Source organism: Lichenostomus cassidix, unplaced genomic scaffold (genome assembly GCF_008360975.1).
Source record: "Lichenostomus cassidix isolate B80296 unplaced genomic scaffold, HeHo_3.0 HiC_scaffold_38, whole genome shotgun sequence".
Classification (NCBI taxonomy): domain Eukaryota; kingdom Metazoa; phylum Chordata; class Aves; order Passeriformes; family Meliphagidae; genus Lichenostomus; species Lichenostomus cassidix.
This window is the reverse complement of record NW_028147440.1, coordinates 2,106,354-2,133,792: the sequence shown is the minus strand read 5'-3', so window position 1 is coordinate 2,133,792 and position 27,439 is coordinate 2,106,354. Positions and strand designations below refer to the sequence as shown.

Here is a 27,439-nt window from a genome sequence, read left to right as displayed (position 1 = left end):
GTCTCTGGAGGTCCAGTGGTGACTCTCATACTCCTCTCCCCTGGGAATCCGGTGGGAGTCATGCTCCACTGTTCCTGAGTCTCATCTTACATGCAGGTGGGAATGTTCAGTTCCTCCCCTCTGGGCAGGGCATCTCAAAATGGGATGATGTAATCTTATGAGTCACTCCTGGAGACCTGGATGGCCCATTAGCAGAGATAGCCCCCTGATGGTGTTTTCAGGGCTGAGTTATCCTTAAAATAAAAGACCATTGCCTCTCCTGTTTTTAACAGCTTATGGAGATGGTAATGGAATACATACTTTTGGTTACACCTTCCATGTAACCTAAGACACTGGTTAAGAGAACAGTGTGTGTGTGTGATGGGGGAGTAGGGGAGCATAGTTGAGGCATCAGTGTCACCGAGGGCAGAGAGTTGGGTGTCACATGGAAGGAGAGATTTTCTCAATCCCTTTGGGATTCCTTGGTCTGTCTGCACCCCAGTGCCTGATCAGTCGGTCATGTCCTGTTATGGGGAGTCCATTGAACAATCCACTGGGTTGGAAGGATGTTTGAGTGACTTGTTCAGGGACACATGTCCCAGACATATGAGAGACCCCTCCCAGGTATCCACACTTCTATTCCTGTATGTTCCCTGCTGCAGTTGACTGCCAGTGCCTGTGAAGGACTCACACTGACAGTTCACTGAATAACACTCTTAATTAATATATAGCTGGATCATTTACAATTGGGACAGGTTAAGGTTTGAGAATTATCAGTGACAGTGACATTGACTGCAAAAACATATTCAAAGCAATACCCAGACAAGGTCAAGAGAAATCATTCTGTGAACAAAGAGTAAAGGTTCTTACTCAATCAGTGTCCCTGTGGGGAAGAAAGAAGGTCAGCTGTCAACTGCTTCCAGAAGTTATGGTGGAGTCTTCCCTGACTTCTTCCCAGTCTAATTCACTTTTATACTATATCTATACTTTTAGGCAGAACTTCACTGACTCCAGTCATGTTACTGATTGGTGTATAATCCTGTCACTTTTCTCTGAGCAACACAGTCAAAAAATATAGAGCACATGTTCAGTGAGTGTGGTCATACATTTTAGGGGGATAATTCTGGGATGGAGGGGTGTGTCAGTATTACAATGAAATTATACTGAACCAAATTCATCTGAGAAAAGCAGTTTCACCTTAGTTGCTGGTTTAGCACAAGACATCTTCTCCTCTCCCCCTTGGCTGAGAGCTGCTCTGAGGTTTATCAGCTACAAGGCACCATCGAGTTCCACTCCCTGCAGGGATCACAGCAGAGCCTGGCCACAGGGTCTCCACTCAGCTCCACCCTCCATTTCATGCTCCTCAGCCTGTGCTTCAGCTTACAGACTGTGTGTGTGTGTGGAGTCACTGGGGAATAGGTTTGGGGCATGCTGAGCACAGTCCTTCGAGGGAGTAGCAGCTGCATCTCACCCTATGATTTCCATGCTGTTATAACTTCTGTTGCAATGTGCAAATCCCACTTTAATCTGAATTACCCCCCAGTTATCTTTGCACAGTTGGATCCTCTGTTTGGATTCCCCCAACAAGCCTTGACAAAACCACTTACTGTCTTTTTCTTTTCTAACAGGGCGCGAAAAACTTCAGCACTACAAAGGTAAGCATAGGGGAAATGAGAGGGTGAGTACTCAGAGCCTGAGTGCAGCTCTAGAAAACACACCCAAGCCCCTCAGACAGCTGTTTGGAGAAGAACACACTGAGGGAAGGAGGGGTGGGATGACTTTTTACACTGCTCCATGCTGCCCAAAGCCCTGTGCTTTTCAAAGTCCTGTGCTTGTCAGGAGCCCTCTCAGCTGTGGAGAGCAAGCACAGCTGGCTTGCACTGGTCACTGCAGCCCCAGCTCCCACTGCTGCTTTGGCCTCTTGGGGCTGTCAGGAAAGGTGTCTGGAGCTGATCCTGGTCCACAGCAGGAGCAACTCCTTCTCCTTTCAATCTGAGCTGAGCCAGAGGCCCTCAGTTCCTGACATTGCACCTTGCTTGAGTCCTGCCAGGGGTTCATCCCATCCCCTGATGAACATGGAAAGTTGAGGCAAGAAACATTCCCTCTTCCTTGTGGCAATACAGATCACTCACATGATGTATTTATTCCACATCCCAATAGAATAATCAAAGTATTTTTTCCCTTTTCTTGGGTTTGTTTCAGAAAACACCTCAGGTTTTGTGGTGTAACTGTTTTTTTACTGTGTGAGGTTCCTATAAATAGAAGAAGGCTGAGAGTCTTGAGTCACAGTAGAATTAGATTGTAGTGATTGCTGAATTACAAGTGGAGCTGAATAAATAAAATCACATCCCATAATGTCAACTAAGTTACAAACACAACAATTAGAGTGATTTCTTGTATTTACAGTATTGTTATTTACATGTATGGAGGCACAAGGAATTCTCACGCAAGCAGATTCTCTACTAATACATACCGTAACAATTATACAATTATTTCCTTATAATTTTCGTTAAGGTCTATCTCAAAATGGCAAACACTTTTTTCTTTGTCAAGGCAAATCTCTTGAGCTTTGATGGTGTTACTTTCACCAGTGAACCCTTGTTGCTCTCGCACAATTCACACATCAGTGATTTGCCACTGATTTCCATTTCATCAGGCCCATACTCTGTGCTCTAGAGGATGGAGTACAGTTCCACTGTGTTTAACCCTAAAGCACTGCTTGGCTGTATGTCATCTGCCAAACCATTCTGTGTCATTGAAACAAAAGCTGTGGCTGGGCTGCTCTTGGGATCATAGGGAAAAAGGACTACGTTCCCAGGACTGGAATTTCTTTTCAAATTCACTTGTATTATCCCAAATTACCTTTTGAATTTCAGTGGGTGAGGTACCTTCTTCACCTTCCCTTATGATTACAGCTGTCATTGAGTGCAGTCAGAGTTGGGCTTGGATACAGCCAAGAGCTAAACAAACATTGGTTCAGACTTCACCGCGTGCATCTGTGATCAATTGTTCTTTTTCATTAATTCCCTCCCACTGAGCTAATAGATCCATTTATTAGTTCCAGATTAGTAGATGCCACTGATTAGTTCCCAGAACCAAAATGGAAGATCATTGAGGGTGATTCAGTTTGCTCAGGTCGCAAGTTATCATAACCAGTTTGTTCATTAATACCTCAGAGTTGATGCCTTTCCAAACTCCCAAGCTGGTTCCCAGGATTTCACATCTCTTTTTGCTCATCCTTGGGGAAAGAGGGTTTGTTTATGCAACCATGCTGTCTATCCTACTTCAGAGGTTTTCAGGAATGGTGGATAACTGATTGGATTGTAGAAACATTATTCTGCATCAAGAATTCCACTTGTTTCAGAGACCATGTCTCCTGGTTAAACAACATTTGTTATTGACCTCTTATTTTGACTAAGTAGGGACCTATGTTACAGACATGAGGAGGCAGTTTGGTTGGAGGCTGAATTATGTGAGAAAACAAAGAAACAAAAAATTCTCAGTTGAAAATGCAACTGGTGGTGTTAATTCAAAAGCAGGCAAGGTCCATTGAGCACTGGTTCCATGTATTTCCCTGGAGCAATCTCCAGCTTCCCAAGCATAGAGACTCTTAGGGGTGACTAGTACTCATGGCAGTGTTCCAATCTGAGGCACTTTCACTGAGACAGGCTGAGCAGCATAACAGCCAGTAGGATATTCCCTGGGTTAGTGTGGACCTTTGGAATGCTGCTGTGAGCAGGTGTGCAAAAGCCTTTTGTTTCCAGCAGCCATCTCCACTCCATGTGCTGTTCTGTTGGCACACAGTGTTAGACAATCTCAGATGCCACTGAGGTTTCATGTGTTTAGCCTCTGATTTGTTCCACATTTTTTCAGATTCTGTTTGCATCCCTGGTAATGCAGTGCCTCTCACTGTGAAACTCCATAGATTTCCTGTCAGGAGTTTCAGGCTCACCCACACAGTAAGTCAAATCCTAGAAGGTTTCTTTGGGCAGCTCTCACAGACTCCATCCCTAGTTCATTGTTTTTCTCCTGGAAGCCAGGCAGAAATTTCTGCCATGGGACATTCCTTGGTTAGAGCGTTGGTTCCAGTCAATTCAATTTTACGGTGACTGGGTATAATTGCCAAAATATCTGCTGATTCCTTTGTGATTATAGTCATTTGAGCTATGTATCTACTAGAAATACAAAAATAGTGATTTATGATAATAAAATATGATAATAAATAAAGTAAAAGTAATAATTAAAATATAAATCAATGAAATAATAATACACAAGTCATTATAATAATTAAATAAATAATAATGATACTAACTGGAACATTCTGTGAAGGTTTGTGGCATTCATTAGGGAGCCACAGCAGTGCTACTACCTGCCAGGCAGTGTGGCTCACTGCCCTCCCTGGCGATGTGAGGATTTTTTTGTGATTTCTGCCAATTCCATTTAATCCTATCTCAATGCAGAAGGTACATACCCATCCCGAGGCAGAAGTATTTCCTGAGGTTGTTTTTCCTCATTCCCATTATTTATCTTTAGCGTGGTCAAAGACTTAACTCACTCACAGAAGCAGCATATAACCAAAACGAAGGAATTCCTAGCTCCTGAGCCTGACACTGCAGGTCACACTGCTCATTATTGAGTTTGGGTCTTTCCCTAGACCTTGCATTAAATTTGAAACAGAAAAGTAAAGTTGAAGGACTTGCCACGTACAGTCTAGAGGGTTTTTGGCAGGTGATCTTCATGGTCCAGCCCACTGGGGGTCTGTAACCAACAATTTCTTGTCCAACCTCACCCCAAGTGGGAATGGGATCTCACTGGCTGCATCTATGACTGTGACTGGTATTCCTGTGATTTTGCAAGTGCTCTTGAATATTTGCCTCACACATCTGGAGGCTTCAGGGATGCTCTGAATGAGAGGGGATAACACTGCTGGGGCAGTGGGAACGTTCCTGGGAGAGCTCTGTGTAGGATCTCTGTCATCCATGGCCTGTGTGCCTGCACCCTTCTGCACTGACACAGCCAGCTCTGGGTGATCGATTGTCTCATGGCCTGAAGGTGCATTAAGAAAAGAAAAAAGTAATTTGTGAAGATTTTCAACTTTGAATTTTTCCCCATCCTCCCCAATAGACTTTGCCCCAGTCCTGTGTTGTTCACATCAGTACATTTTCTGATTAATTTCAGCCAGATGCTCACTCAAGTTTGGTTTCCACAGAAAAAATTGAGCTCACCTCTCCTGAGAATGTACTTGGAATTGTTGGCCAGGATACAATCCTTCCTTGTACCATCTCTTCCACAATGCCACTGGACAACCCTGAAGTGCAGTGGAGGAAAATCACAGATGGACACACAGAGGACATCTACACATACAGGCAGATTGGGGGAGGACCAAGTCAGAAATCCCATGGACGGACATCAGTGCCAAAAGATGGATTTGCCACTGGGAATGTGTCCCTGACACTGAAGAATGTCCAACCAGCAGATGAAGGAATGTACAGTTGCATTGTGACATCCAAGGGCCGGAGTGCTGATACAGCCACCAAGCTCAGCATTGAAGGTTGGAGACTTTCTGGGTTGGGTGGGGAAGGGGGGAAGCTCCTAGAGTGGGAAAAGAGCTCTCTGAAAGGTCACTGTCCCCTAGCTGATGCCCCCTTACATGACCCAACATGTCACCTCCCCACTCCCAGCAGCCCCTGGGTGCCACATTGCACCTGCCTTTTGATCCATGTGACACTTTATTTCTAAGTCAGTGAGAGTTCTGTGAGGAGCCAAGAAAATCCAACCCATGTGCCAACATCCAGGAGAGAACACAGGAACTTGTGATCTCACCAGCCCCATGAGGTTCATTGCAGCCCTTGTGGTTTTAGGCGAGGCAGGAGCTCTAAACCTGAATATTCCAGGAAACCCAGAGCCTGGACTGCACATTTGAAGGCAGTTGCCTCGTGTGGTGAAAGGGAGCAGGAAGGAACAGCTTGGAAAAACTGCAAAGAGCCTGGGGGGAGTTCCTGTGCCAAGAGATGCTCTGCAAGCTCCATGCCCAGCCTGAGCCCTGTTCTGACCCATGTGGGGCTGGGGGGCTGCAATAATCCCTGCTGGGGAGTTGTGAGCCCACCTGAGAGACATCCAGGTGCTCAGCATCGCTGGCTGTGGGACTGATGGGAATGGGGAACCTCCCTGTTGTGACTCCTCAGCTGGGCTAAGGAGATGTTCTGGGCTGCCAGTTCCCCCCAGCTGGACAGTTGGCACCATTTGTGTGCAGGTATTGATAATGTCTGGTGGAGCTTGTCAGCCTGGATTCACTGGTAAAAACAGCACAGAATGACAGAATCATGGAATTATAAAATGGTTTGTGTTGGAGAAGGCATTAAAGATCACCTTGTTCCAACACTCCCTCCATGGATAGGGATGCCACCCACTAGACCAGGTTGTTCAAAGCCCTGTCCAACCTGACCTGGAAAAATTCCAGGTTCCTACAGGGTTATAAACCACACACCTTCTCCTTGCCTGCTCCATGAAATGGTGGGGAGATGAGAGGCAAACCCATCCCACACTGGAGCTCTTTCTCAGCCAAAGGAAATTCAGCATTTATGGCTGATGGAGTGTGGGATGACAGAAAGACCATTGGAAAGGTTGTGTGAAGGACGGACAGGAACTGGCAGGAAACTCTGGGTTAAACAAGAGCTGTGAATCCAAGGAAGAGCTGCTTTCATGGAGACTTCTCCCACTAAGAAACTCTCTTGCCTTTAAGGTACTGGTGAAGTGATCATTGAAATTCTGGGCCCCCAAGGGCACGGGCTGGAGCTTGGCTGCGCATCACATGGATGGTTCCCCAAACCTACTGTCCAATGGGCTACTGAGGATGGGCAGGGTCTGTCTGCAGACACAGAAATACACCAGGATGACAGGAAACTCTTCAGTGTGCGGAGTCGAGTCACAGTTACAGGAGAGCAAAAGGGAAAAGTCACCTGTCAAATCCTGAACTCCCCAGTGCAGGCGGAGAAGAAAACTACTGTGAGTCTCTCAGGTAAGTCCCATTGTCCCCAGAAGTCTTTGCTGGAGGCTCATTGTCTCAGGAGCCCAGTGAGGCCCTTTCCAGTGCCAGGGAAGGTGACAGCTCTCCAGTCCAGCCAGACCCAACCCAGAGCAGCTGGGGGCACTACAGGCAGGACAGGTTGCAGTGAGAAATGAGCAGGGTCCCTCTTACCCCACATGCTGTGCATATCCACAGGGAAGGCAGGCTCTGCTCACCCCTGTAGGCCTGGGACTATTTTTTAAGAACTGTTTATGTGGGTACTCTCATTTGGGGGAAATGTTGAATATTGACAGATGACACTCAGATATTTTCTTTTCAAAGGTGCTTGTCTTGGTTTCAAAGACAGGTGTCTGCCAAGAGAGGTTGAACTCTCCCTTAGGACAGAGAATGTGATTTTTTTCCCTCCCCCAGAATTATTTAATTTTTTAAATCAAGGGCTTTCAGGCAAAGGTATGGGAAAAAAGAATATCAGTTCTTTACTAGTATCTATAAACAAGCAATAACAATAATAGCAACCACAACTAGAACCGGAAAACCTATAGCAGATGACTTGTGAGCTGCCGAGCCTTTTCCCGTGTCGTGTAATCACGGTTGCAAGCAGCAGGGGCGCTGTTGAGCTCCCAGCTGGGCAGGGCAGGTGCGATGACTGCCAAGCAGCTGCAGGTGGCGCTGTGGCGCAGGGTCAGGTCAGCCTCAGGCAGCTGGTAATGGCGGGCAGCCTGAGAAGCGTGCAGGGAGGCAAAGCAGCTCGGAGCAGCGAGAAAAGCAGGGTAGCAGGGGCAGGCGCTGGCTCTCTCCCCGGCCAGCTAGCAAGGTAGCAAGGACCTCTGCAGTCACAGCAGACGCCGCGGTCTCGTGTGGCAGAGGGCGGGGGCAGGCAGCAGAGGCAGCCAGACTCTCCCGGCAGCAGCTGCGGGAAAAAACACAGCCCAGGGAAACATGCCCTTCCCAGTGGGGAGAAAGTTTGAATCAAAGCTCACCCAGCCAGGAGAAGAGAAAAACAGGGCACAGTTGGATTTCCTCTGGTCGCAGCCGAAAAAGCAAAGAGCAGCCTTTCCTCTCAGCATCTGAACCACGAGAGACCCCGTTCCAAGGGCCGGCTCTTCCCTTACCCTGCCCTGCCCAAGCACACATTTTGTCTTTTACAAAAGACTTGATCGCTCTAAACATCCAACTATTTGTTGCTTAGTAACAGGAATGGGAAGAAATTCTAAATGTACTCAACCCCCGACAGTGCTCTTCTTACATGTGTGTCTCCACTTGTCCCTGCCTTCTGGACAATGCTCACTTTATTCCTTTTCACATTGGTTGCTGGTGCTGTTCTGGTATTTCGAGGTAAGGGCTCTTGGTTCACAGGACCAAGAAGGGAGGCCATGGGAAGTGAATCCCTGTGAGAAACATTCACTGCAGAACCTCCTGTGGCAGAGGCTGTTCCTGGTGCTTGGTAGAGGAAGGCTGGGAACAGATGGCTCAGGTGAAGTGGCTGAGGCTTTTACATGTCACTTCTGGGGTTTCTTTTGGCTTTTAGTCACAAGGGGACATTTCTCAGGCCTTTGCATGACTGGTGTGATAAGTTCAATGAAGCACCAAGTGGAGTCAGGTTCTACCACACAGAAGCATTAGACCTTTGCCAGCCTGAGCTCTCCTGCAGGCAGAAGCTTTTCATATGCTTCCATATGCTCATCTGTCATCCAGGGGCAGAAGGGAGATGTCTCCATGTGCAACTGAGAGCTTGGGTGGACCATGGTATTGACAGGCAAGAGAAGGGAGGAGGATGGGATTGAGAGACTTTTCCTGGGGTGAATTAGAAGGGTCCCTTCCTCTGCTTCCACTCATCTCATCCTCCCCCAAGCCTGCAGTGGAGTTCATTCATCAGAGCTGGACCTTTTATCTCAAAAGTGTCAGTGATGCCTCCCACCTTGGCAAGGGCCTCTCCAGAGATCTCTGCCTCTGCAGCCATGGCTGGGGAGACGTCACCTTTCCCCAGTCCAGGGCCAGGTGTTCCAGCTCTGTGGTGTCCCAGGGCACAGCCATGCTCAGCCCTTGCTGAGGGGCCTTTGTGGACTTGGTTTTCCCTCCTGGGTGGGAGCTGGAGCAGGGCCCTGCCAAGCCTCAGGAACCTGTGGCAGAGTGTCATGGTGTTACGAATGGTAGACAGGAGCTTAGATGATTTTCCACTGTTTGCTTAGGCCTCTTGCAACAGGCAGTAGTTCTTATTAGGGTGGCCAGCACCCCAAGACTCAGTCTCGTTTTCAACGCCCTTTAATAATGGCCAATTAAGTCTAATATGATATCATTTATTAGACACAGAAATTGGAAGACATAAACTTAGGACAAATTACATACTACACAGGAATAACATAATTATGAGTCATAGTAAAACTATGAGTAGCTAAAATGCAAATTATGAAAAGGTACCTATTTTTATTAACATCCAGCAAGAATAATATAACTCAGGAATCAAATGTGTCTAATCAGCCAACTGGTGGTGGAGCATAGTTTGAAATCCTTTCACCCAGTTCCCAGGAAATTAACCAGCAGAGCCTGAATCCAGACTCTGGGGAGAAGCTCCTTGCACATCTTCAGAGTGTGTGTAGAAAACCTCTGCTTTGGGATATTTTTCATGAGCTTTTATAGTTGTAAAAGCGTGACTTTGGTCACATATTGATTTCTTTGTTTCTCTCTCCACATCCTCTTTCCATACCAAAATATGAATTCCAGGTTAGAGGTCTCAGACCTTTGGGCACCAAGAGATAACCTCCTGCTGGGCTTCTGACCCCACCAGAGTTATCTGTGTTCCGCCATGAACCAGAAGGAGAGTGGGGAGGGGGAGAACGTCTTGCCACACATGGCCAAGGGCCCAAACCAGCAACATGAAACCATTGCTTAGGGCAAGGCAGGACTGACCCTTCCCCAACAGCTCTCCTGAACTCACACCATTCACAGTGACTGAGACTGGTGCCTGGAGCTTCATTTGGACATTGAGAGATTCTCCATGGGATGACAAATGCCCAGGGAGGGACCACCACAGGCACACAAGGGAAGGAAGAACATCAGCTCATGAAGCCAGGGCAGATGGGGCTGTGGCAGACACCTGATGGCATTGGCAGAGCACACCTGACCAGGCCATGTTGGTAACCTTGGCAGAGGCTCCTGGGGGCATTTGGACTGTTCCCATGTCTGGCACTCTCAACACCCCACAGGCTGCCCTGGCAAAGGCCTCCAGCAAGTGTTTTGTCCCAGGCAGTGTCCCTGTGCAGATGTCCCAGTGCACAGGGGACTGGAAGGAGGGTGCCCAGAGGAACAGTGTGCCAGTCTAGGCCAGGCCAGGGGCTGTGCCAGGGGACACAGGGACAGGCTGGACTGTGTCCCTCCTGGGATGCCAGGCAAGCTCTTTCCCTGCAGCTGTGCTTTTGGGTTTCCTGCTTGCAGGGACCTGCTCTTCCCTGGGTGGTGGCCATGCCCAAAGCCCTGTTGTACAGCCATGGCTTTTCCCACCACAGAACACACCCCCAGCCAGAGTCCTGCCCACCCCATTCTGAACATCACATTTGCTGTAGAGGCTCAGACCTTGGGCAAGCCCTGCTCCCCTTTCCCTGGCTCATGAGTGCCTGATCAGCCTTAAAAACGTCTCCAGGATAAACAGATGCAGGAAAGTCACCTTGGTTTCCTTGGAGCCCTTTCTCTGTGAAAGCCTATCTGCTTTGTAGTCTGTGGTCTGGCTGTTCCTCTGGCCTCTCTATGCCATCTGCAACGGAAGGAGAGACCGAGTCCATCTCACAGCAGCTTTTAGACCTCTTTAGACCTCACAGCAAGTTGGATCCATGTGCCCCAGGTCTGGGAAACCAAAATGTCACATGTTGTGCATTATTTTTTTTCTCTCTAAGACTCTGATGAAAAGACAAGAGAAATGATTGTCCTGGTTTGAAAGACAGGTGTCTGCCAAGGAAGGTGAGAAATTCCCTTAGAATAGAGAATATGACCCCCGCTTCCCTCCTAATTATTATAACTTTGAAATCAAGGGGCTTTCAGGCATAGATCTGGGGAAAGCAATAACAATTCTTTACTAGTATTTATTACAAGGCAATAATACAGAAAACAATGGTTTAAACTGACAAAGTCAGAGTACAACCTACCACCATTAGTCAGGGTGGTGTTAGCAGTACAGTTAGTTAGTTAGATGGTGGCTGCAGTCCTGTTGGAGTGATGGATGTGGTCTTGTTGAAATGGTGATCCTGCAGAAAGGTCTGGTTGGTCTCTGGAGGTCCAGTGGTGACTCTCAAGCTCTTCTCCCCAGGAATCCGGTGGGAGTCATGCTCCAGAGTTCCAGTGTCTCAGCTTATATGCAGGTGGGAATGTTCAGTTCCTCCCCTCTGGGCAGGGCATCTCACAATGGGATGATGTAATCCTATGAGTCACTCCTGGAGACCTGGATGGCCCATCACCAGAGATAGCCCCCAATTGTGTAATCAGGGCTGAGTCTCTGGAATTCCATGAGTCATGCTGGGAGACCTGGATGGCCCATTAGTGGAGACAGCCCCCCCAGATGGTGTTTTCAGGGCTGAGTTATGCTTAAAATAAAAGACCACTGCCCCACCTGTTTTTAACAGCTTATGAAGATGGCAATGGAATACATACTATTGGTTACACCTTCCATGTAACCTAAGACACTGGCTAAGGGAACAGTGTGTGTGTTTGCGTGTGATGTGGGAGTAGGGGAGCATAGTGGAGGCATCAGTGTCACCGAGGGCAGAGAGTTGGGTGTCACATGGAAGGGGAGATTTTCTCAATCCCTTTGGGATTCCTTGGTCTGTCAGCACCTCAGTGCCAGGTAAGTCTGTCGTGTCCTGTTATGGGGAGTTCATTGAACCATCCACTGGGTTGGAAGGATGTTTGAGTGACTTGTTCAGGGACACATGTCCCAGACATACGAGAGACCCTTCCCAGGTCTCCACACTTTTATTACTGTATGTTCCCCGCTGCAAGTGACTGCCAGTGCCTGTGAAGGACTCACACCGACAGTTCACAGAATAACAATTCTTATTAATATATAGCTGGATCATTTACAATTGGGACAGGTTAATGTTTGGGAATTATGTGACAGTGACAGTGACTGACTGCAAAAACATATTCAAAGCAATACCCAGACAAGATCAAGAGAAATCATTCTGTGAACAAAGAGTAAGGGTTCTTACTCAATCAACGTCCCTGTGGGGAAGAAAGAAGTTCTGCTCCCAGGAAGCTACTCTGGAGTCTTCCCTGGCTTCTCCCCAGTCTAACTCGCTTTTATACTATTTCTATACTTTTAGGCAGAACTTCAGTGACTCCAGTCATGTTACTGATTGGTGTATAATCCTGTCACTTTTCTTTGAGAGACACAATCAAAAACTACAGAGCACATGTTCAGTGAGTGTGGGCGTACATGGTAGGGGAATAATTCTGGGATGGAGGGGTGTGTCAGTGTTACAGTGAGATGATACTGAGCCAAGTTCATCTGAGAAAAGCACTTTCACCTGAGTTGCTGGTTCAGCACAAGACATCTTCTCCTCTCCCCCTTGGCTGAGAGCTGCTCTGAGGTTTATCAGCTACAAGGCACCATCGAGTTCCACTCCCTGCAGGGATCACAGCAGAGCCTGGCCACAGGGTCTCCACTCAGCTCCACTCTCCATTTCATCTTCCTCAGCCTGTGCTTAAGCTTACAGACTGTGTGTGTGTGTGTGGAGTCTCTGGGGAATAGGTTTGGGGCATGCTGAGCACAGTCCTTCCAGGGAGTAGCAGCTGCATCTCACCCTATGATTTCCATGCTGTTAGAACTTGTGTTGCAATGTGAATATCCCACTTTTATCTGATTTACTCCCCAGTTATCTCTGCACAGTTGGAGCTCTCAGTTTGGATTCCCCCAGCAAGCCTTGACAAAACCACTTTTCTTTTCCAACAGGGCTTGATACACTTCTTTACCTGAAAGGTAAGCATAGGGGAGATGAGGCGGTAAGTACCCAGAGCGTGAGTGCAGCTCTGAAAAACACACACAGGCTCCTCAGAGAGCTGTTTGGAGAAGAACACACTGAGAGAAGGGGGGATTTGATGAATTTTATTACTGCTGTGTGCTTCCCTAAGCCCTGCCTGTGCTTGTCAGGAGTCCTCTCAGCTGTGGGGAGCAAGCACAGCTGGCTTGCACTGGCCACTGCAGCTCCCGCTCCCACTGCTGCTTTAGCCTCTTGGGGCTGTCAGGAAAGGTGTCTGGAGCTGATCCTGGTCCATGGGAGGAGCAGCTCCTTCTCCTTTCAGTCTGAGCTGAGCTAGAGGCCCTCAGTTCCTGCCATTGCACCTTGCTCGAGTCGTGACAGGGTTTCTTCCCATCCCGTGATAAGCACAGAAAGCTGAGGCAAGAAACATTCCCTTTTCCTCATGGCAGTGCAGATCACTCTTCCACTCTAATCCATGTGCAAGCAGTATCCTATACTAGTGCTGTCTTGTTATGGAGGAGAATCTACTTAAAGCTTTAAAATCCCGTTCAGACTTTGTCAAATTCATCCTGACACCCAAACCTGATTCCAGCTGCTGCCAACCCCTGGGCCTTTTCCTCAGGCCACCTGGCAGCAATGCAGAGATGGAGGGAGAGGGGGTTGAGCCCCACAGCCTCCTCCTTGCAGCTGCCTGCTGCAGTCCCAGCAGCACTGCAGGAGTGCCTGGCATTTGGTGCCTGCAGGCTGCCAGTCCCTCTGGCAGCAGCCCAAGGAAGGGACATGGCAGGAGGGGAGGGAGAAACTCGAGGTGCCCTGAGGCAAGAGGCTGCTGAGTGCAGCTGAGTGTGGAGGGAGGGAAGGACAAATGAGCGGGGGCTGAGGGCACAGAAGGGAAAGGCTCAGAAAAGCAGAGCTTGTGGTTTCTGTTCCTCATGGCCTGATTTGACCATTCCAGAGTTTCCCACCCTGGATGCTGACACGGCTCATCCCAGATTGGAAATCTCTGCTGATGGGGGGACGGTAAAAGATACTGGTGTCAGCAGAGGTGTGCCCAGCAATGAGAGGATATTTGATCCTGAACTGATTACGTTTGCTCAGCAAGGATACAAAATTGGGAAAGTCTACTGGGAAGCATGGAAAAATAAGTTTGAAAGCGAAGCCACGGAAGACTGAGAAATAGCATAGCGTTTTATGCACAAGCCAGTTTATGTGACTGACTCTGAAGTGCCTTTCCCAGGAGATAACAAGACTTTAATGCCAAAAGTGTGAGCATCATAAAAGAATGTTAAACAAGATAAGACAGTCACATAGCTAACTGTCTTAAGCTCTTGAGCGTGATTAAATTTATAACCAATTAGCGAGGTAGTTTAAGCGCGTGGAAAGTACCCTTTATCCAATCATATGTACCAGTGTGTCACGTAAACAGTGCTTTTGTCTTTCATAATGCTTGCTTCCTGATAAAAAAGAGAGACATGACACCAATACTTCTGGGAAGATGTGTGTTATAGTCGGGTTGACTCTCAACTAGGAAGTAATTGTTGGGCCAAGAATGAGCTGGGCCTTCAGTGTTGCCCTGGAATCTGTGACTTGCAAAGGTCCCTTGACTCTCTCCCCTGAGAATGGCTTCTGGGTCATAGGGTTGGCAGATGGGATAGATCTGGGCCTACACAGATCCTTGGACCCACCTGAAGATGAGTGACAAGTTGCAGATGATTGGGATCCTCCCGGACATCCCAGACAAGCAAGTGACTTTTTATGGTATCCCTGCTGGAAAAACTCTACACTTTTAGCATTGCTGATGGCAGCAGCCAGGAAAGGAAATTCATTTCCTTCTTCTCCACAGGCCCTGCTACTGCAGAGCCTGACTCTTACGGCATTTCAGTAAGGTAGTTTTGTGGTGATGATGATTGGTTTTCTCTGCATTTCAAAGGTCAGTAATGTACAGGCAGTGATCAAATCCCAAAGTAATCAGGCTGCTTCCTAATTTGTGTCTCCTGAACAAAGCAAATGAAAGAGAGGACAGACTGTTATACTGACTAGCTCTGAGTATCTTACCATATACTGAGTATCATATACTGAGTTATACTGAGTATCATAACTACAGATGTTTTGAGGGAACTTTTTAAGTACTCAAGAAAAATAGATGTAACTTCATGCTTGTATGAAATAAAGCTCTTCTTTTGGACTGTTAGTTTTTCTGAGAGAAATACCTTCCTAATAGTCTGTGAATTGTCATTATGTTGAGGAGGGACAGTGGTAGAGGGGCTTAGTGGGCACCTGTAACCAGCCAAGGTCACCCCACCACACATCTCCACATGGCTTTGGAATATCTCCAAGGACAGAGATTCCACAGCCTCTCTGTGGAACCTGTACCTGGCCTTGGTCACCTTCCAAGTAATAAAGGGTTTCCTATGTTCAGAGGGAATCTCCTACATTTCAGTTTTTCTCATTGCCTCATGTCCTGTCCCTGGCACCTCTAGGAAAAGCATCCTTCATGTGTTGAGACACATTGCTGAGATCTCCCCAAGCCTTCTCCTCTCAGGGCTGAACAGTCCCCGCTCTCTCAGCCTTTCCTCCTGGCAGAAATGCTCCAATCCCTTAATCATCTGGGTGGGCCTTCCCTGGACTCTCTTTAGTTGAACATGAGTCAGCAGTGCCCTGTCAGCCAGAAGGGCCAACCGTGGCCTGGGGGACATCAGGCCCAGCATTGCCAGCTGGTGAGGGAGGGGATTGTTCTGCTCTGCACTGGGGTGATCTCACCTCGAGTGCTGGGGGCAGTTTTGGACACCACAAGATAAGAACAGCATTAAGCTGTTAGAGAGCAGACCTCATTGCCATCTTCAAAAACCTTCCGAGGGGCAGCACAGGGACAGGTACCGAGCTCTTCACACTTGTGACCAGTGACATGACAGGACTTGAGGGAATGGCTGAAGCTGAGTCAGGGGAGGCTTAGGTTGGATATCGGGAAAGGGGTTTTTTCCCAGAGGGTGGTCAGGCACTGTAACAAGCTCCCCAGGGAAGAGGTCACACCCCAAGCCTCTCCATTCAAGAAGTATTTGGACAATGCTCTCAGGCACATGCTGGGATTGGTGGAGTGTTCTGCTCAGGGTCAGGAGCTGGACTCGATGACCATGATGGGTCCCCTCCAACTCAGGATATTCTATGAATCTATGACTCTGTAGGATGTCCATGTCTCTTCTGTATCAGGGAGCTGAGAACAGGTGGTGAGGCCTCTCCAGTGCTGAGGAGAGTGGAAGGATCACCTCCCTCAAACCTCTTCGTGGCAAGTGCAGCCTTCTCTCCCATGTGTAACTTGGGGTCCACCAGGACTGTGATGACTCCTATTGTCAATCTGCTTTGCTGGGTGTCCCCCAACCTGTTCTGGTGCCTGGCATTGTCCCTGTCTAATGACAGGAATTTTAAGTTTTCCCTGTTGAGCTTCAAGAGGTTCCTGTCAACCCTCTGGATGCAGCAGAACCATCCCTGATAATCGTATATCAGCCACCCCTCCCTGTTGTCAGCAGGGACCCAGTTCAGCCCTGTGCCCCTGTCCACATTTGCACTGCTGAGTCTTTGCTGGGTGAGCATCTTCCAACCCATACAGCTCCATCCTGAATCTCCGTTGTCTCCTGGCTTGACACAGCCCCAAACCCATTTTGGTTGGATTTGTGGTTCCAGGTGAGCCTGTAAAGAGGGCTTTAAACTGGGAATGATAGGGGAAGGAGGTACAGACTGGCCATCCTGTGAGGCAGTGACGGACAGGGCTGATGAGCCAAGACCACGGGGTGATGAGACAGAAATGAAACACAAGCAAATGAGGCTCCAACAGGGTCAACTCCAGCACTGGCATTTTCACCAGGAAGTGTTGACAGTGCTCCATTGTGGAGAAATCCCCAAGGCCTTTCTGGTCAGTCTGTGTGCTGAGGGGATTCTGGGAAGGTCTGTCCACTAAGGCAGCTGCTGTGGGGAGTAAAGAGGATGTGGCAGAGACCTGGGTGTTGTGTTTTTTAAGGGCACACATGGACTCCATGATGGTACGGTGAAGACATTTATTGCGCAGTGATAATTCCTTGTGTACTGCAACACAAACAGGAAATTATTCTACATTACAAAGTGCTCCAATTAACTATCGTATTTCACAAAATTACCTTTTATGGCTGTATTGGTTTGAACACAAACCAGTGGGAGATCACAAGTCAAGATTGAAATTAAAAATAAGTGAAATAATACAAGGAAAAAGCACTGACAAAGTCAGATACAACCTAACACCCTGTTAGGGTGGTGGTGGCAGTCCAACTGAAGTAGTCCAGTTGAAGCGGTGATCCTGTGAAGGTCTAGTCTCCAGCTGAAAGATCCAGTGGTAGCTCTCGTCCTCTGGGAACCCAGTAGACAGGGCTAGCTCAGGCAGTTCCAAGGCCAGGTTATATCCAGGTGGGAACACCTGGCTCCTCCCTCCTGGGCAGAGCATCTCACAATGGGATAAGTCCATGAGTCACACGGTGGGTCCCTGATGGCCCATTGCCTGTCATCCGGAGTGGGTCATTAGCAGGTGATAGCAGCTAACGGCCCACAGCTGGTGGTAATAGAATACTTAACTACATCTATATTGCAACCTAGGACAATGGCGACAGGAAAACAATACCTATTAAGGTGTAAAACTGTGTTACTCACTTCTGACGGGTCTAACAGTTCTGTCCCGGTTTAGTGATAAAATTCTCTAGGTAAGGAGAGCTCTGACCAAATGCTCCCTTTCCCCACCCACAACAGAATTTCTTAGATGGAAGTGAAGAAAAAACTATTTATTTAACAAAACCATGCAGAGTGCCCTGCAAGGTACAGGGGGAAGGAGAGAACAGGGTAAAAGGAGTTATTAAACCTGAATAAAAAGCTGGTAATCTTAGTGTCCTTTTCTTCAGATGTACCTTCTCCTCTTCAGGCCCCCGCCTTGGGAACTGGGCAGAGTTGCCTGGAAGCTCTGTTGTCCTCCAAGTCCTTTTGGGTTTTGGGGGCGACGAAGCAGATTGATGAAGAGGGTCCCAACGAAGAAAAATTGATGAAAAAAAAAAAAGAAACAAAGCTGGCTACTCCGACAACTGTCGCAGCACACTGTCTTCCCAGAGAGAGAGAGCGTCCTCCTCCTTCCTCCCCCGCAGCCAGGCTTGAGGAAAAAGTTTTCAAAACAACCTGCTCTTCTCTCTGCAGTTGGGTGTAGTTAAAGTGACAGGACCACATTTTATTTTTGGAGCATATAAGCTAACGATGGGGAATATCGGATTATCATAACATCACTCCAAGACAAATTCACAGGCCCACAATGCACTCTTTCCACTTTCCCTGTAAACAGGATGTTTTTTACTAATCCCAGGGCATCGTCCAGACCTGATACAGAAGGTCATTTTGGCTTTCAAGGCCTGTTGTTCTGCTACCTGTATGCTGTAACTCCACACCTGGGTGCAGTTTCAGGGCTGGGATCCTGTCAGGATCAGGGAGATGTTGTGCAATGGCTCCTGTGACTGGAATGTTGCAATGGAGCCACAGGGATTTTTAGGAAAGACCACCTGGGAAGACAAGGAGGGGATTTTGCCAGTATGTGAGAGAGCAGCTGGAGTCCATGGAGCTCCTTTGGGGATGGGTGAGGTGTCAAGGGAGAGTTCCTGGGTGAAAGAGAGCAGAGCTCCAGGTGACATTAGAGTGGCAGTCTGCTCCAGGCCTTCTGAGCAGGGAGAACAAGGCAATGAGGCCTCTACAGACAGACAGGAGCAGCTTCACATTCATAGGGCCTGGTCCTTGTGGGGAATTTCAACAGCTCCAGTATCTGCTGCAGGGACAACATGGCAGGATATCTCCTTGTTCCAGGACTGGGAGAGTCAGACAAGGCTGGACAGCGAAAGTCACGGGAACCAAGAACATCCCTGTGCATGACATTTGCAATGCCACGTGCTCCATCCTCACCCTACAGGAGCCACCAGGAGCTGTCAGCCTGGACCAAGGAGGTGTATCCACAGCTTCTGCAACTTCCATTCCCCTGCATTCACCCCTCCTGCCTGTTTGCACTTCATCTTTCACTTCATTCAATGGACAGTCAAATAGGAAATGACGTTTTCCTACTTAGATCCCAAGTGCATGGTTTTTGTGTTTAACTTTCACAGTCTGGGATCTTTGGGACTCATGTCAAATGCTGATCAAGGGGGACCCAAATCCTTTCCTGTTCACATTGCCTTGGACACCCTGAGAAAGGGGTAATCAATAGGTAACTCAAGTTAACTATTGAGAGACAGAATATGTGAATTCTAAAACCTAGAAAAACAGGATTCCCTTAATCTTTTCAAGAGAAGAGGGACAAGAACCTGTTTGAAGCCAGCACAGAAACCGCTGCTGAGACATGATTTGTATAACCACTCCTATTCTGGGAAATGTGCTGAATATTTATTAATTTTACCTATAATATTGTGTTGTTGGAAGTGCCCGGTGTGTATGTTTTTGGAGGAGGGAATCCCCCACACCCGGTGCACTGAATTGCTGAGAAACGGAGGCTTGACAATCCAATATGAATTTACCACAAGCTTCAGTTTATTGATTTACAGCATACAGTTTTATAGTGTAGTTAACTAACTCATGCATATTCTGTAATCATACAATACTATTGGTTATATACTTCCACGCCCTAAGCTTGGCTACTTGCCTTAACATGTATCTATGTTTACCTATAGTGCCTGATTTCTGCATACCTGTTACCAATTAATGCATTCCTGACGGCTCCTACGATTTCCGTATTTCAGAAAAGTTCATGGTGACCTCAATCGCTGATTGGACGCAGGTCTCTAATTAATAGTTGGCTGAATATGGCTATTATTGAGAAGTGGCTTGTTAAGTAGTAATCTATCTACATCTGCGTGTCCCTTCTCTAGAAGCCAGCTTTCCACAATTCCCCTGTTTTCTTTACGCGTTTGTGCAAGCCAAAGCTGATTCACTGTCTGTGATAATGATTTTTTCAAACATTGCAAAGCACAAGGTAGAATAACAGCTATGCCAACAAGGACAAGTAAAATCACTAATCCTACTTGCAAGATACAAAGTAAGACTGCGTCTCTTTCTGGACCGCATTAAATTGGCTGCAGTGGTTTTATTCATGGCAAGTAAAGTGAGTTTGCCCAAATAACATGGTCCCCCATAAGCACCTTTCGGAACTCCCTGCCATGCACGGTCTCCACAAATGAGAAATACACCTGATGGAAGGGCAAGGGCACTTTTATTGGCCCAAATTTGTATATAACCCCTGCCCCGGCCATAACTTCTATGTGGACCACATTGGGCAGAGATGTTAGCATATTCTGCCGTATGGGGAGTCAACCAGGTGCGGTTAGGAATCACTATGGGGCTACCAAAAGTTATGCAGCCTGTTTCATTGCCACTTGCATTAAGAGCTTGGCTCCCCAAGAGATCCAACTCCTGAGGATCCCATGGCAATGAGGTATTAAGACCCGACAACAAGAGAGCAGTACAATGGCTAACATTGGCAGCTCGTGAGCAGTTGTTAGTTGAAAACCGTGCAAAGCTAGTATTATCAAAGCCTGGGATACCAAGTAAGCATGTGCGAAAAGGGTTAGTGGCTGATGCAAGCGCAAGGCAAAAAGCACTAGTACCTGTTTGATTTGCCCAGGTGACCCACAAATTTTTCCTGGGCTCAATTGAATGGAGAGGATTATTGGCGTTTGCATCGGTAGCATCTGCCAGAACAACCCCTAACATGCACAGTATGTACAGGAGCAAAACGCCTTTTAGTGCGTTCCCATTCATGTTCTCTGATAACCCAATACTTTGGGATCCTTTCCAAAGCCCGATCGGTGCACACTGCTCTCAAAATTTGAGACCCAGAGTTTGATGTTGCCCAATTCACTGCATCTTGGGCCTCCCAACGTAACCAGGCTATAACTTTTTGCTCTTCAGATTCAAACAATTGCAAACCTTGCCAATCAGGCAGCTCTGTAAATGCAGCTAAAGCTTGTTGCAGCCTGTTATGAGCAAAGTCAATATGAGTTATGCGTGTATTAATGCAAGCCAAACAACAAGTATTATACACTTCTTGATGGACCCACCACCGTTTCTTACAAATACCACACTTAATAAGTAACCATGCCTGACACCACAGCTTAGCACAATTTCTACAAGGGTATCTATTCAGGTAAGGGGGTACAGAGCCTAATCTATTTATAATATCTCTTCATTCTAATAAAGTCTGCCAACGCTCGACTGGGACCCCAGCTCGCCGCAAGATAGGATCAAGAGCACAATGTAGAAGCCGAATCAGTCGTGGTGTTTCATCGATCGGCGGTATCGGGGGCACCTGTAACTGTGCCAGGTTGATCAAGTGCAGGCTTCACCCAGCGGCTAGGAACCCAAAGGGGGCTTGTGGAGGAAGATACACAAAAATAACCTCTGCCAGAATATATGACCTCTACTGGACCCTCCCAGATGCCTGTTTTGGGGTCCTTATATAGGACCTTCATGCGTGGTACCGGTGGCTGTGCCACTCCCTTGTGATGAATTAAGATAGGTGGTAAATCCTGATCTCCAAATATACACAGATGATTTAGCACAAACAGGGTTTTAGAAAGCCTTTCTCTACTATCTGAGACCTCCTTATGTTTTGCCAGGTAACCCTTTATTGTTGCATTTGCTCGTTCTACCACTGCCTGCCCCGTTGGGGAGTGAGGAATTCCTGTAGTATGTTTTATGTCCCAAAGCTGCATGTATTTCTTAACCAAGGCACTACAATAAGCTGGCCCATTGTCTGTTTTGATAGCTTTGGGTTTGCCCAATATGGCAAAGCAACTAGTAAGGTGCCTTATAACATCCCGGGCTCTTTCGCCGGGCTGTAGTGTCGCCCATATCATGTGGCTGTATGTGTCAATGCAAACATGGACATATTTTAATCTACCGAATTCAGGGAAATGTGTTACATCCATCTGCCATAACTCATTAGCTTGTAACCCCTTGGGGTTCACTCCCATACCCAAACCAACACCCTGGTTATGAAAACTACAAATAGGGCAGGCCCGCACTATGGCCCTGGCTTCTGCCAGTGGGATTCCAAAACCCTTATGGAGACCCTTTGCATTCTGATGGAAGTTCATATGTGCGTGGCGGGCCCTCTCAAAGGAAGATACTGGAGCTTCCGCCACCGCTACCAATCGGTCCGCTCTGGCATTGCCTTCTCCAAGGCCCTCTGACCACTGATGACTTCTTATATGCAACACGGCATATGGGTCAGTCCTTTGGCCAATAGTGCATTTAAGCACCATCAATAGTTCCGCTAGTCGGCGTTTTTGTACATCCTTAACCATTGCTTCCTCAATTCTGTTAGCAATGTCTGCGACATAGAGAGAATCTGTGATGATGTTAACAGGTTGGTCTATCCAGTTGGTAAAGACCCAGACCACTGCTGATAGCTCCAAGGTTTGTAAAGAGTCCTCCGATGTTGCAGGAATAATTTTGTGTCGCCATTGCTTCTCCTCCATCCACGTCGCAGCAGCTTTACGGGAGCGTTTGCCAGCATCTGTATAAACAGTCACTGCTCCTGAAAGCGGAGAGGATGGCCGCAATGGCTTTATTAGCCATCGGTGATTAGACATCCATGCCAGCGTAGAAGGCTGGAGAGGTCGGATACTGATGAGGGTTCCCTCTTCCAGCAACGCTGCCTGAAGATCCATAGAATTTTGTAAGTACCAGTTCAGGTCATCCAGCTTCAGTGGTACTTGTATTTCCCCTGGCGATGTTCCTTGGATCTCCCTTATCCTTTGGCGGCCACGTTTGATAAGATTTGCCATTGTAATTATGTTTTCCTGAATCGTTTTTCGTGGTTGAAGGGGTGGTGCTAACCATTCCAGCACCAAAACATTGTAATCCTCATTTGTGGTGGGGGTATTTTCCCCTGTTTTCTTTTTATGCTGAGTGATGGCACCCAAAAGGTATTGAGGGCCAGTTAGCACAGTGATATTTAGTGGCACATCAAGTAGACGACGCGATGTATGATTTTGTACAACACGTTCTGAGATAGTCTGGATCGCCGCCTGCTGTGCTGTAGAGAGGGTGACTTCTGTAGCTGGATCAGTGCCTCTCAGTAGAGGCCGCAGGACATTTAACAGTTCATTAGGAATACCAATGACAGGATGAAGCCATTGTAAGTCACCCATCAGTTTCTGAGCATCATGTAGGGTTTGGATGTTTGTGTGAATTTGCAGTTTTTGAGGACGAACCTGATGGTCTGTTATTGTCCATCCCAAATATCGCCATGGTGATGTGTTCTGTACCTTTTCAGGGGCGATTGTAAGGCCCTGAGCACGCAAGTGATGAGTCAGGGTCTGTAACTGATCTGCGGTGAAAGGTACCTTCTGTGCCAGTAATATGTCATCCATGTAGTGATAGATGATTACTTCTGGCCAGGCTGTCCGAAGAGGCCTGAGAGCAGCATCCACATACAGTTGACAAAGTGTTGGTGAGTTCCGCATGCCCTGTGGCAGTACAGTCCATTCAAATCGTTGTGCGGGTGCTTCACGGTTAATTGAGGGCAGCGTGAAAGCAAAACGCTGCATGTCATCTGGATGTAGTTCAATGGTGAAAAAACAGTCCTTTAAGTCCACAACAAGTAGAAACCATTCATCTGGTAGCATGCTGGGATTGGGGAGCTCTGGTTGTAAAGTTCCCATAGGTTGCATCTGTTCATTTACAGCACGCAGATCATGGAGCAGTCTATATTTCCCAGATTTTTTCTTTATAACAAAAATTGGAGTATTCCATGGACTAGTAGATAAACGCAAGTGTCCCTGTTGGAATTGTTCTCGTATCAAGGAGTGTGCTTGTTCCAGACTTTCCTTTTTCAGAGGCCATTGCTCCATCCATATAGGTTCATTTGTAATCCAGGTGAGACGGATGGGGAAAGCCCATGCAATGGCCCCCTCTAGAAATGCGATTCCGATGTTAATACAACTCCCATTTGGGCCAAAACATCACGGCCTACTAAAGCATTTACTCCTGGGGGAAGTGGTAACAACTGTACCACACAGTCCACAACTTTGTCATCGATGGTAATTTTTAAACGTGGTGACCGACGAGCCATGGTGATACCTCCTACACCAGAAACAGTAGCTCCAGATGCATATGCTGGCCAGTGAGCAGGCCATTTGTTTTCATCCAGTACCGTGACATCAGCTCCAGTATCCAAAAGTGCTGATAATTGTATCCGATGGCCAGAATATTCCAAAGATATCCGTTTTTGTGGACGTTGCTTCAAATCCACTGTTAGCATAACCGCAAGGCCTGTGGAGCCAAAACCTCCTGTTCCTTGATGAGGCCGATCAGATGGACCTTGAAGTAACTGTGGTATAGGGACGACTTGAGCAATTTTAGATCCAGCAGGAATATGAATAGGTGGATGAAATGTCCGAGCCATAATGTCAATTGTACCCTGAAAATCAGCATCGATTAATCCAGTTAAAATGTCCAGTCCTTTCATGGTTGCAGATGAACGCCCGATCAAAAGAGCACCCATATGCTGTCCTCTGATTACAATTGGTCCTGTTGGACAGGTGCTACTATTTGTGTCATAGTCCCTTTTGCGCTCCGATTCCTGTTTCCCTGGGATCTCCGACAAGCTGCAGAGCTGTGTGACGCAGACTGGCACTGAGAACACCACAGTGCTCCAGCAGGGCAGTTTTGCCGTAAGTGCCCTGGCTGTCCACAGCGAAAACAATGGAGCTTTTTTTTTCAAGATGCTGGAAGTGGCCTTGGCTGTCGGAGGGGGGTGAGTGCGCCGAGGACTTGATTTTGAGAGGATTCTGCCTGCGCTTTTAATCCCTCCCCCAGCTCCTTAATAGCATTGATCAACATAGCCTGACTGTCTGTAAGGAACTGTGAAGCTTTCTCTAAAAGGTCCTCTATGGACCAATTCTCTGGCATGGTCATGATAAGATTTCTGACTGTCCCATTTCCATTTTGCAATACACACTGCTTTAACGTAGTCCCTTGCATGCATTCTGCCATTCCTGCTGTTTTCACCGCTGCAGCTCTCTTATCTATAAAAGACCCCAGCGGCTCATCCCACCCCTGCTTGATGGACATATATGACGGGACGCCTCCAGGGGCTTTTATTTTATCCAGAGCATTCCGAGCTAAATCCATAGACTCTCTAATCTTGTTTGGTCCCAAGAGTGCCTGATCCTCACTTCTTAGATAAGGACCTAACCCCATCAATTCATTTAGAGTGATTCCATGCAGCGGGTCACCTGGTGCGCGCTGCACAGCCACCGACTCCTGGCAGCATGCCTGCCAATGAGCATTAAATAGCAGAGACTGATGTTGAGTAAGTATTAATTGTGCAATGCCCTTGATATTGTTGGGGAGCAGAAGTCCTGATCCCCAGATATAATCTAGCATTTCTCTAGTAGGCTCTCCCTGAATTCCGAATTCACTCACGGTAGCTCGCAGCTGAGATAAGATTTTCCAGTTTAGGGTTAAAATAGAAACAGTGAGCCCTCCCTGCTCTCCTGGGCTGTAAATCACTGGAAACGCCCCCAACATCTCAGCCGCAGCTTCCACGTCACCCTCCTGAGCCGCTTGTGAGGTAAATCGCCTCCAATAAATTTCATGCTGACACGCAGCCCCCAAACCGGCACCACCGGGACTGGCCAGACCCCCAGTAGGCGGAAGTTCGGGGCTCCCCAAACTGGGTGACTGAAAAACTGCCCTGTGAGATACTGGGTCAGAAGACTCAATCGGAGCGGAAGGCTTCACCGCATCCTCAGAGGGCTCAGCAAATGGATTAGTAGGGGGAATATGTACTGTGTTTGTTAATGGGGGGAGCGGCCATGATCGCTCGTTACTTTGCCCTGAAGTAGACGGGGGAGGTGGACTCAGCCGCTCAAAAGTAACTCTATCTGCCCTTTGTTCTGCCTGATACTGATACAGAGCCTTACTAGCTGTCTTCTACACTTTGCATAGTTTTTCTCCAACCTTATCATCTTCAAAAATAGCATCCCACAACTTATCTCCTAGTCTCTGCCATTCATCAAGAACAAAAATGCTGTTAGGGTCAATAAAACAACCTTTAGCCAACCCCCATGCTGTCAACGCCACTAAATCACTCTTTATATCCTTACCCTTAATCCCCCGCTTTTCTAAAAAGCAATAAAACACATCAGAAGTGGCTTGTCTCTCCATCGCGCACTCACTGTTTTTCACCCTCAGAGATGTCCGGCCACTCCTCCTGTCTGGTGCGAGATTTTCACCTCACAAGTCCGGCAGTGTCCAGATCCCGCCCTGATAACGGTCGTCCTGTATGCGCGCTCACTGCTTTGACCCTCCGGGGTGTGTCGGAGCCAGGTGTCTTGTCAGCCTTGGCTATATCGCTCTCAAATGGATCCAGCCAAAAGGGGAGCGAGACCCTTGGACGTCGGGGTCACCATTATGCTGAGAAACGGAGGCTTGACAATCCAATATGAATTTACCACAAGCTTCAGTTTATTGATTTACAGCATACAGTTTTATAGTGTAGTTAACTAACTCATGCATATTCTGTAATCATACAATACTATTGGTTATATACTTCCACGCCCTAAGCTTGGCTACTTGCCTTAACATGTATCTATGTTTACCTATAGTGCCTGATTTCTGCATACCTGTTACCAATTAATGCATTCCTGACGGCTCCTACAATTTCCGTATTTCAGAAAAGTTCATGGTGACCTCAATCGCTGATTGGACGCAGGTCTCTAATTAATAGTTGGCTGAATATGGCTATTATTGAGAAGTGGCTTGTTAAGTAGTAATCTATCTACATCTGCGTGTCCCTTCTCTAGAAGCCAGCTTTCCACACTGAATAAAGCAAATAGCCACTTCTCTGACTTGGTCTCTGAAATGTCTCTGGGCTCGATTGGGGCGAATCAAACTGGCACCCCAGATGGGACCCTAACTCTGCTCGGCTACTGTATCCAGGGGTAAGCAGACCTCCCAGTTGCGACCCTGAATTTTTAGGGGAGCTCAGCTGTCCTTTGGCTCATGGCAGGGGTAGACCAAGGACCATCTGCATCAAATTAAGGTATTTGCTATTAAAACAAAAAAAAATAGAAATGCCTGCAGGTCTGCGGTACTAGTCCCCGAGGGTGGGTTGAGACTGGGTCTCCCAAAATTAGTCCCGGGCAAGGGGTTGGCACCCCAGGGTTGGACCCCACTACAGTGAAAGGTATCTTTAAAGGGGTTGGACCCCCAGGGGTTGGACCCCACTGCACTGCACAATTGTACTGCTACTTCTGTTCTGTCTGTCATTATTTTGTTACTGTGTGAGAGAACAAATGAGACATGTCTGAGACATGAAGTGAGAGTGGAGCTGTATCTGTGGTTCTGGCGACAGAAACGGCCAGAGAAAAGTGAAGCAATTAGCAAAGAGTATAAATCATAAATAAAGCACAGATTT

General features: G+C 47.5%; 1 protein-coding gene and 1 pseudogene across 4 annotated transcripts in view; one reads left to right on the top strand and one right to left on the bottom strand.

Annotated features, from left to right (window-relative positions):
- The window catches only part of LOC146422988 (putative selection and upkeep of intraepithelial T-cells protein 1 homolog), a 166,504-nt gene extending 162,342 nt beyond the window's left edge, over nucleotides 1–4,162 (top strand). For all 4 annotated transcript variants that reach the window (XM_085045584.1, XM_085045587.1, XM_085045586.1 and 1 more), the window contains one exon: nucleotides 1,608–4,162. In XM_085045584.1, coding sequence (XP_084901710.1) covers nucleotides 1,608–1,975 — 368 coding nt within the window. In that variant the 3' untranslated portion in view covers nucleotides 1,976–4,162. The remainder of the gene's footprint in view (nucleotides 1–1,607) is intronic.
- Nucleotides 4,163–24,534: 20,372 nt separating this feature from the next.
- LOC146422987 (endogenous retrovirus group K member 9 Gag polyprotein-like) lies at nucleotides 24,535–25,548 on the bottom strand (annotated as a pseudogene).
- Between the last annotated feature and the right edge of the window lie 1,891 nt (nucleotides 25,549–27,439).